The sequence below is a fragment of the Nothobranchius furzeri genome, chromosome 3, assembly GCF_043380555.1.
Source record: "Nothobranchius furzeri strain GRZ-AD chromosome 3, NfurGRZ-RIMD1, whole genome shotgun sequence".
In the NCBI taxonomy this organism is placed as follows: domain Eukaryota; kingdom Metazoa; phylum Chordata; class Actinopteri; order Cyprinodontiformes; family Nothobranchiidae; genus Nothobranchius; species Nothobranchius furzeri.
The window spans coordinates 77517609-77528778 of record NC_091743.1 but is presented as its reverse complement, the minus strand read 5'-3'; the positions used below and the strand labels follow the sequence as shown (position 1 = coordinate 77528778).

At 46.5% G+C, this 11170-nt stretch overlaps 1 protein-coding gene and 1 long non-coding RNA gene across 5 annotated transcripts in view; both read left to right on the top strand.

Annotated features, from left to right (window-relative positions):
- Window positions 1-1541: 1541 nt before the first annotated feature.
- On the top strand, window positions 1542-4457 carry LOC139068938 (uncharacterized). The gene is made up of 2 exons (XR_011520184.1): window positions 1542-1818; window positions 1977-4457. It is a non-coding gene; the product is annotated as an uncharacterized lncRNA (long non-coding RNA).
- A 1538-nt stretch (window positions 4458-5995) lies between these two features.
- The window catches only part of grm7 (glutamate metabotropic receptor 7), a 143370-nt gene continuing 138195 nt past the window's right edge, over window positions 5996-11170 (top strand). For 2 of the 4 annotated variants that reach the window (XM_054736915.2, XM_054736916.2), the window contains exon 1: window positions 5998-7267. In XM_054736915.2, the coding sequence (XP_054592890.1) occupies window positions 6755-7267 (513 nt within the window). In that variant the 5' untranslated portion in view covers window positions 5998-6754. Of the gene's footprint in view, window positions 7268-11170 lie in introns of all 4 variants that reach the window. The other 2 variants (XM_054736917.2, XM_015958318.3) reach the window with 2 other exon arrangements.

Genomic DNA, 11170 nt, shown 5'->3' with positions numbered 1-11170 from the left:
CGCAGCAGGGTAGTTAGACGCTCCAACGCTTTCCCCTGAGTTGACAGCACATCACTTCTAGTCTTCATTGCAGCGTTGCCCCTCATAGCTGAGTCTTCTGCACGTTTCACGACTAAATAACTATTTAATAGCTGCAGCTTGTTGTTTCCTTTTCTTACTAACTGAAACCTCTGCAGTACATCTGACCGTCCAAGTTTCCCTCTGCAGCCTGAATTATTCAGGGAGTTGTTCATGAGCTTTAATTCAAACATTTATAAGCTGTAATGCTGTGAAATATTAATCTGGCCTGTAAAATAACAGTCAGCGGGGGAAAAGTCATAGAGCAACCAGTATCTGTTTCTAAATTTTTATAGTTTCATCTTTTAGTCGAAATTACATTTTCTTCTAATTATATTCCATTTGGATTGGCTCAAAATTAAACAGAAAGACTGTTGGACTTGAATAGGTTCTGCTGATCTCCAGCCATCCTGTTGAATGGATGCCTGCTCTGGTATGGCCTCTGTACTAAATATTAGTAATCTGGTTTTTGTCTTGTTTGAGAGTTATGCTAGTAGATGCTTTTATTGTGTTGGCACCTGAGTACGTGATTTGTGGTTTATTCATTCAGTCAAACTTTCACTGAACAACTGAAACCTGCTGACCACCTGGACCACAAGTTTGCTGCTGCTGCATATACTCCACATCTGACATTTCTGTTTCTGGTATTTCACGTACAGCTCCAGGGTGGTAACTAGAGGAAACCGGTTTGTGACGATATAACAGCTGATTATTCACATCTGGCCTTGTGTTTGTCTCACTGAACAGTTTGGCACTGACTTAAATGGTCAAAATAGTTGTGTTACTTTCCATGGTAACAGGTGAAAGGTTTGTCTAAAGGTCTTTGAAGTTTTATTTGGGTTTTACAATTCAATTCAATTTTATTTATATAGCGCCAAATCACGACAAGAGTCGTCTAAAGGCACTTCACATAATAAACATTCCAATACAGGTCAGTTCATTAAACCAATCAGAAAAATGTTTCCTATATAAGGAACCCAGCAAGTTGCATCAAGTCACTGACTGGTGTCAGTCACTTTACAGCAATCCTCGTAGTAAGCAAGTATGTTTGTTTGTTTGTTTGTTTTTTTATGTTTAGGCTCTTCAGATCGAATTTCTCACCTTCATCTGGATCAGACGCCGATAGGAACCGGCCCGGTTCTGCAGCTGCAGAGGTGAGTTAGATTTTTTCAGAAAGGAATCGGCTGATCCTACGCTGAATGAAGCCTCGTGTTTTTTGGGTCATCCTTATGAAAGCTGCTCATGTCTAAAGAGTTAAAATTCAGACATGCATCCAGAGGTTTTCCTTTGCAGTGATGCTGAGCTGCAGGATTTTCGTGTCCTTTATAGTTTCACTTTGTGAAGGCAAGCAGGTTTCAGAGACCTGGTGTAATTATTAAGATCTTTCTGCTCTACGTTTGGCGTACAAAGAAGATCAGACGCTCTAAGATTCGCTGGTTGCTCTCAGACTAATAGGGGGATGACATTTCCACTTACTAAGTCGCGGCAGGCCGTCAGATGACTCTGTGATGCATTTGAGCGTTCTGTTAACTGGAGAACTGGAGCAAAGTGAGATGATGCAAAGTGTTTGATCAGGCGGCGTCTGTCTGCTGAACTTCTTTCAGCTCATCGTGGACTGTCAGAACTCTGACGGTGTTGGTTAGCAGCTGGAGCAACACAACGATGTGTCTTCGGAGGCAGGACGCCACAAAAACACAAAGACAAATTATAAAACGGGAGCAGCCGCGACATGGCAGCGTTCCTCCTCCAAGACTACTGGAGGTTTGTTCTGCTAAAACTGTCTTTGATCAACTCTCCTGTCCGGAACATGAACTCAAACAAGAACCAACGTCTAAAATTCTGGATAAATGTGTTGCTTTGTTACCTGAAAATTAACAGAACCGTAAAGATGGCCGACTGAGTGTGTTCCAATTTCTCAGATTCTGTGTGCCAAGAGGCTGGACACGGGACTTGATGGTTGAACCCTGGATCCCGGAGGACCGATGTGGTTTCCATCCTAGATGTGGACAACTGGACTCTTTAAACTTCTGAGGAAAAACTGAGGCTCACAGGATTTGAAACAACCAGTTCTGATTCCTGCACCACTTGAAGGTAAATGTTAAACCTGGATTCTGGTGAGTGTGAGACTCCACCAGGACCGATTCTGCTCCTAATGAGCAGAACTTGTCGCTGCAGCCAAGGAGGTTTGGTCTCTGGAGAGCTGATGGTGGCTTTTACTCATGTCTGTCTCTCACGGAGCCGTTTTCCTTCTGTAAATCCAGCTCTCACGTACTTGTTTTAATCAACAAAAGTCCACACCTATGAGGGAGGCGGTTGTTCCTAATCAGAACCAGCTGTTCCTCCAGGTTCTGGAATCAGACACATCTGTGTGGTTAATGGATTTGTGGAGCTAACCAACTGAGACCGTGTTCATGATGTTGGCGCTTTGACCTGCTGGACCAGCACCAACTTCATTACCATAAAGGTGGACGCAATTAGGTCCCTGCTGTGTTTTGTGTTATACCAAATCAAATGTGTAACAAGGTTTTATTTTCTTATAGACGACAAGCAGACTAAATGAACAAGTTATTTTCTGTAATTTATATCAAAACTAAAACAGAAACAACCACAAGGTTTAATGATTTTGGTTTAAAGCTGCTTTCCAGAGTTTTCCCCTTTCAGAAATGATGTATGATTTTTCAGAAATCCGTGAAAGTGATTATCTCATCATGTTCTGTGACATAATATAAGCAATATGTCTTTATTTTTTTTGCTAACCACACCCCCTGCCCCGCAGAGTTCCGTGCAATAGGAAACTGAGCGCCAACCAGAATTAACCAATAGCGTTAGACTACCGCTTACTAGCTTCAGATTTAAGGAACACCTCGGCTGAGGCAGAGTTGATGAACTTTTCACAGACAAGTAAGTCTCTAAAATATAAATATATGAAAACACAACATGACATGAGAATAATGCTTGTAAAACAACGTGTTTTAGCTGTTTGTCGCTACAGAAGCACATTTATAAACAGAAACGTGAAGCCGCCACCTTTAAAAAAACAGAGCTATAGACTCTTTGTGTGATATGCTTGTCAGCCACTAGATGGTGCCATTGGATAAGAGAAATACTCAGGAAAGAAGCTTTAAAGGCACTCCTGTGGAAGGATCTTCTAGATTTATCTCTCATCGTTCAAAGGTCCGGTTCACGTTTCTGCTGGTTTGAGATCAGAGCTCACAGAGGCCCAATCCCAATCCTCACACTTCCACCCTTACACCCCTTAACTGCGCTATCACGACCAGTGGCGCAAGTGCGTACGGTGTCTCGATTCACAAACACCGAGGTTGATCACGCCCCTTTCGCACCCTTGATCCACACTTCAGAACTTCAGATACATTGTTGTAATTTTGTTTGAGACTCTCATTGTGAAGGATTGAAGGACGTTTTGTGAGTTCTGTTAAACTGGAACCAGTATGTTTTTAACATCCTGATTCTGGGGTAGCAGCTGCAGGAGCCTCCCTCACTCTGGTTGCTTTAATTAAATATCCCACTTTATTTTTAGCAGATAAAACATCCTGCTGTTTTCTCTGATGTGTTTTTGTGCACACACACACACACACCTTTTCTACAGTTCACCAGCTCCCAGGAGTCCTGCAGTCATTGATTTCTGACCCGTTTTATCCGGTCGGAATCAGAACCAACACATTGCTGACAAGTTGGAGTCTTTCGTTACACCTTGCTTCAACCTTCAGCTAAACGACAGATGCTGCTCTTCGATTTGCTACCGTACCTGAAACAGGTGATGAAAGGCATTTTTCCTCCCATCTCTAACCAGTCTCTTACTGGGATGAACTGGGATCTGTAGATTTGAGTTGGACACTCCGTGCTGTGTGACTGGGCCAGGTGGGATGTAGGAAGTGGTCAAAGTCAAACCACGCAGCCATCCATAGATTCTTGTTGCTGTTTAGTCCCAAAGTATCTTTATTATGTCTGTTTGCAGTTTCCTGTCACGTCCAACTCCTCCTAAAATTGTCTCCCGTCTTTCTGATTAACAGAATTCAGACGCATTCCAGAGTTTTTAAAGCATTCCACCGACACGAGATTGGGATTCTCATATGACAAAAGGCTGAAAATCTAAAATGTTTTGAGACGTTCTTGTCAGAATAAGAACCGGATCAAAACCACTCTTGGTTTCACCCAGGTGTCACAATTTAGCCAATTTCTGATCAGGGGTGGAGCTATGGGTAGGGCTGGGTGGGCACAGGCCCACCCAATCTGACAGAGTGCCCACCCACCAGGGGCAGGGCCAGGCAGTAGCTTGGTGTTGCTATAGCATTATGTTGTAACAACAATTTCAATATAAAATTATGACTTTTATGAATGTGCACTTTTTTCACTGTGTAATAAAAATACTTTAACTTTTATTTCTGGTATTAATTTTAATCATAATGTGAATAAATATTCCAGTTTGCTTGTTGGAGTTGTAATTTGGTCTTAAATGCAAATTGGCACCGGCTTACTGACACTAAGCAACTATTAACTTACTGCAGAGAAAACATTCTGATGCCATCCCTGCCACCCAGTGAGGTTCATGATTCTTTTTTCTCAGAAGCGTCCTCCTGCCCTGGACTTCTCACAGCTGAACCGGGCATCTCCCGGAGTGTGGGGATGACATTATTGATATTGTCAGCGGTGTAAACTGAGAAAGGACTGGGTGTGAGGGGGAGACAGACGCACAGCATGCAGCGGACAAGCAAGGACCTTTGATCTGATGCATTTCCTCGCACTTACTTTAATCTGGTAAAGTAAACGAATCGTTTCATCCGAGTATCTCGTCAGGTCTGCTTTAGTCCTCTGAGGCCATTTAATTTGGTTCAGTTCATTTTATTGTTATCTGGACCGGAGATTCAGGTAGAAGATCCCGGAGGTAATGAGTCATCCAGAACCGCGTTGGCGCGTCTCTGTCCGTGGTCCTGAATGAGACAGAGCGCTTGAGAGCCGGTGAGGAGAGGGGGTGTGGTCGGAGGTGTACGCTGCTTAGTCAAGGTGTGTGTGTGTGCGCGTGTGCTTGGATTGTGCTTGCTGATTATTCCCTGGTGGAGGGCGCGATTGCTGAGAATCATCTGATCTGATTTCTGGTTTTGCACCACCTCCTGCTGCATCCTGAGCTATCTGGAACATGAAGATCAGCCAAAAATCCTGATTTTTGAAACATGCGGTGACCTCTGGCAGGCTGCGGTCTTTTGAATCTTCAGCTTTTAGCTGATAGCCTGCAGCTAGGACGCTGAGACGAGCACGGCAGCACGTCTGGCTGAGATTAGAACCTGTCCAACCTGAAAGTTCACAGGAGAGAGTGTGCAGGTCTTGAGCGGGAGTCCAGCGTCGGTAACAGTCCTTAAAATTGAAATTTAACAGAGATCCATGGAATAAGTATTTAATATATAATCTTAAAGGATTATTTGTGGCTTGAGATATTTTATTTAAACATGTAATTTAGACGTGCACGCGCACAGTGCACATTTACGTGAGCTTTGAAATTAATTGGGCCCATCCAGATTTTTCTAGGCCCACCCATTTGCTACGTTCTGGCTCCGCCACTGTTTCTGATCCACCCCAGAACTCCTGATCCATCCTAGAAATCCTGATCAATCCCAGAACCCCTGATCCAGCTCAAAACTTCTGATCCATCCCAGAATTGCTGATCCAGTTTAGAACTCCTGATCCAGCTCAAAACTCTTGATCCATCCTAGAAGGCCTGCTCCATCCCAGAACTCCTGATCCAGAACTCCGGATCCATCCCAGAACTCGTGATTCATCCCTCTTACATTTATTTTCCGTGGTTCTGATAATTTATTCTTTGGACTTTTGCAGATTTTTTTTTTTTTTTTTTTTTTTTTTTTTGTAATTTCTCGCCTCCGGAAGACGGAACCAGAATCCTCCTCCATTGTGGGTTTTTAGGTTGTTTTGGCAACATGATTCTCACACTGACAATTACACTAACGTGCGTAGGCGTAGTGTGCGCATACACGTTTGTGCATGTGTGATGTACCGGAGCGCGCGCAGGGCTCCTCTCGACTCGTGCGTACTCTTCCGGCGTTCATTGCTCCTGTTCGGACTCTGAGTAGCTGAACACGTCCGGTTCCTCCGGCCGCAGCGCGCGCACAGGTGACCGTCTGAGGTGAGGGGGGGAGCGGTGGGGAGTGGGTGAGGAGGAGCCTGACTCACACAAGCACTCCGACACGCGCACGGCTCGGCGGTGAGCAGATCACAGTGATTTCGTGTGGAGCTCTGCGGTCCTCGTCTTGTTTTTCTGGCTCGAACCTGCGTGACACCTCTTCTTCCTCCTCTTCATCACTGCATTTTTGGGATCATGGTATAAGACTCGGACGTGGGCTGGGTGGGGATGTTACGTATCCACTCACGGAATGCCAGGAGTGCCTGCAGGAGTTAACGGAGTCTTTGTTTCTAGGCTGGAATCTTGGGATGGATTCTGGAGCAACAAGCGGCGGCGGCGTGCGACGGCTCCGCGCGCACTTTGCGGGAATGAAGCGTTACTGAATGTGGATTGTCGGTCTGCGGGATTTTGGAGCAGCATTCCCAACAGAAATGAAGGCATCTTTGGGAATCCTCTAACTGAGTTTTAAGCGGTGGTTGCGCGTTTTTCCGGTGCGCGGCGCGGCTGTTTGATTTCTCAGCTGGAGGAGAGGGAGCGGATCCAGTCATGGGCAGCCACTCGACCGGGCCCCCCGAGCTCAGATCCAGCGTAAAGCTCCGGGTTCTGTGGGTGTTTCAGGTGCTGCTGGATGCGGTCGGATCCCAGGAGATTTACGCGCCGCACTCGATCCGGGTGGAGGGCGACGTGACGCTGGGGGGGCTTTTCCCGGTGCACGCCAGGGGCGTCCCGGGGATGCCGTGCGGAGACATCAAGAAGGAGAACGGGATCCACCGACTGGAGGCGATGATGTACGCGCTGGACCAGATTAACGGGGACGAGGAGCTGCTGCCCAACGTGACGCTGGGCGCGCGGGTCCTGGACACCTGCTCCCGGGACACGTACGCGCTGGAGCAGTCGCTGACATTCGTGCAGGCGCTGATCCAGAAGGACACGTCGGATGTTCGCTGCACCAACGGGGAGCCGCCGGTGTTCGTGAAACCAGAGAAAGTTGTGGGTGTGATCGGAGCGTCGGCCAGCTCCGTCTCCATCATGGTAGCCAACATCCTGCGCCTCTTCCAGGTACGGTTGATCATCCTCATCTTCATCACCAAATCACAGCATGTACGCGCGAAATCAGGCGCGTACACTGCAATGACGCCGCGGTTCTGCTGCTGTTGTGTGCGTGTGCGTGCGCGCGTGTGAAGTTGGGTGCGGACCTGTTGGATGGTGTTCGGATCCTGCTGTAAAAACTTAATCCTCTGAGGAGTGAAGGTTCTGCTGCAGCTGCAGGAACACGGTGGTTCTTCCCCTGATGTGAGGAGGACAAGCAACAGGTTTATGGAAGTTTGCATAAAGAAGACAGAAAGACCCCAACACCCGAAACTAAAGACAACAAAACAGTCTTTAGCCAAATGTAGAGGCTTCTGGAGGTCATGAGTGGTTTGATCCCGCTGCTCCTGAGCGGAGAAAAGCACCTTCAGTTGGTGATCAGAACCGAGCCACACTCGCCATAATCAGGATAAAGAATCGGTTTGGAAAGCACCAGAGTCCAATAGCAATGCAAATTCCTACATTTTCCCCAGTCTGTTAACAACCCATCACTAAGTTATTAAAGTTATTAGTCCGGCTGAAAATAAGTCCTCTGTCAGGCAGACATTTTTACTTTCAGAATCGTGTAAGTTATAAAAACCTGATCTTTCATATTTCTTAGATAAACCAGAGCGGGCCCTCTTGTTCCGTTGTGAGCTTCAGGTGGGCTGAGCTCAACTGTTGGAGGCTGAACCAGCTAAAACTGGACCTCAGATCACCAGAGACTAAATCCTGTTCTGCTCCATAACCAACAGACATTAAAAAACCCTTAGGTCCAGGCTGAAATGAGATGAGGCAGGTGCAGAGGAAGGCAGGTGTGAGGTAAGCCCCGCCCCCTGATGACGCTAGTGGGATGAAAGCAGGAGTTAATTATATTCCCCAGTGATAGAAAATCATCTGTTGCACAGCTGCTACATTTCCCTCACCTCCATCCTTACAACGCTGTGGAGCGCTGGACCCCCGACCTCCTATCATCATATGGATGGAGGCTCAGGCTCAGCCTCAGGAGAGTTCCAGCAAGTCCAGACATGATGCTTTGTGGTTCAGCGACTCATTGATAAAAACACCTGAATGAAGAGGTGATGTTATCAGGTGCTTTTCCTCCGAAAGCTGAATGAACGTCTGAGCGTTTGAGGAGCTCATGCGGGCAGAGGAGATGCAGTCAGACTAAACCGCTGAACAACAAGCTGGTTGTTCTTTTGCACATGAGGCTGCAGATAGAAATGAGACCCACAGTGTCTCTGTTGTACACGCAGGTCTGAGTCAAACAAAATCCATCTGAGAAGACTTGAAGAGAGATTTGTCAGAGCAGAATTTCACCAAGGAGTCAGCTTTAAGGTGGACCGCCTCCAATGGCACCAGGAGAACTCGGGTTAACAGAGGGCTTAGGTCCAGATTTTAATTTCAGCTCTGGGGGAGGGGTTAGATAAATCAGATTAGGGGTCAAAGCTGAGGTTAGCACGTCAGAGATCAGCCCTTAAACCCAGAACCGTGTCTACTCCGCAGCACCTAGGGTGGCTCAGTGAAGAGGGTGCAAAGGTATTCTAGTAAAGGTGCACCTCCTCTATGGCTGTACTTCCTACTTTGAGATTGTTTCTAAATAAAACCCCAGAACATTTGAGGAGTCGTGCAGGTTTATTTATTTATTTAAGACTAGGTGTTGTGGTGAAAAGTGTGTGTCTGGTAAACATTAATGTCCTGGTGGTTGTGGGAGGAATCAGCAGAACAAACCTGAACTGTCAGCAGGCACCAGAACAGCTGATTGACCCACAAGGAGGCAGGTTCATTAAGACCTGATACAGTTAGCGGTCTCATCCATGCAGACACACCTTCATGAGCTGCAGAAGGGCCTCCAGCTGGACAGGCTTTACTGACCTGGGTTCATCAGGCTGAGCGGAGGCCTTTACTCCACTAAAGAGCTCGTTCTGCTAATTTATGGGTTAAAAAGTTTCCTTTTGATTTAACTGAAGTCAAACATCGGGTAACTCAAGTCTGTGCTAAAGCAGGAGAACACCCTTATGTCCCCATGTCCTCTGAATCCATCAGTGTCCCTTTACTGTGTCATACGGAGGAGTCAGAATACAGTGAGCGCCTAATGAGGCTTTACCCATTAACTCCCATTACCAGCAGCACGGCTGATAAAAACAAAACACATTTATCTCCTGAAAGCACCTGAACCTGCTACCAGCCTAATTACACCCCTCTGTCCGCATGGGCAGGATTAGTGACACCATATAAACAACAATATGCACCCAGGTTGTTTTTAAGAGTTCAGCTTACTCTCATGTTCTGATGGATAAACAGCTGATGATGATGATGATGATGGGGGGGTCAAGTCAAAGGTCATCTCAGAAGAGTTGGCCTGAGCTGGGCAGAGTCTAGTTGGAGGTGTGGGATGGTTTCATATCCAGTTTTTATTTTGAAAATTGAACTTTAACCCCCAGAAACTAATTAGATAGAGAAACAAACTCAGAAATGGTGTTAAACACACGTGAGCTCATCTCCTGATGACTTCATCAAATCTCAGGAAAATAACTGTTTTTCTTTTTCATCTAACCATTGAGCAGGCGAGTCAGGATTCAGAATAAAACTGTCTAAAGTTCTGTCTGCAGCTTCTAAAACCAAAGCATTGCTGCTCCATGTTTTTTTCTGGGTGGATTCCTCCAATTCCTCGACTCAGACCGGCTCACGCCCGGAACACACCAGACGCGGAACGACGAGCGCTTCTAATCGGCTCTTTTGTTAAGCTACGCTCTCGGTCACATCTGCTGCGAAGCGCCACGAAGACTCGCGCCATGCAGCGATTGCTTCGACGTGAGCCTGCCTCTGACCGGCTCGGGTTCTCCTCACCTCAGACTGACTCGGCAGCACCAGAACTTTGATCTGACCTATCGAGACAAGTATGGAAAAGCCTGTTTGTGCAAACATTGGAAAAATGTCTGACAGTTTGATCAAGTCCTGTTTTAGGGATTTTCACAGGATTATTTATAACAGAACAATAATCTGCTCTAATCCTGAGTAAAAATTTTATTTCTGATGTAACTTTTAGACAAACAACCAGTAAGTTTGGATCTGACCAGCTTGGCCCAAACCAAAGGATGTCCGGTTTTAACAGCTGTAGTTTCAGGTGCTGAATACGAGAGGAGTCCGACTTCTGGGTTCTGGGTGTAAAACGAGTTCTGTGTGGGTTCTGAGGAGAACTGGAGTCCACGTGGAACCTGATGAGCTGATTTACAGATCAGAACCACGGGAGCTTTATTTATGGTGGTTAGGGCCTTCTCAGTGACCTAGTGGTAGAGTGTCTGCCCTGGGACTGGGAGATCATGGTTCAAATCCTTTACAAATGGGACCCAATGCCTCCATGCTTGACACTTAGCTTTAAGGGGTTGGATATGGGGGGTTAAACCCCCAAATGGTTCCCGAGCGCAGCCACAGCTGCAGCTCACCACTCCCCATGGGGATGGGTCAGATGTGGAGACGAATTTTACTCGTGAGTGATGACTAATGGGACTTTAGGTCTTCAGATTAGTTTCACCACAAACAGGTCACTGCCGTGTGCACACTTCTTCTGCGCTGGAGGACTCATTGATGCTTGTTGCCATGGAGACCTCAGAGATCAGTGCATGGAGAGCCTGTTAATTACAATTCAATGTTATTGGTTTTAGAGGAAGAATAAGTGATGGAGTATGAATCGATCCGTCCGAGTTCAGCGGACGAACCCAAGTGTTTCAGAAAAAGTTTCCTCTGACATCCAGTTAAAGTCTGACTCAGCAAGGTGCGTCTTCTGTCACACCACGCTTCTCCAGCCAACAAACTGTCCATCCAAACGTTCTCCAGGAGCCACAGACCTCTGGATCAGAACACCCACCTGCATTGTCCTGAGAGGACACGTGA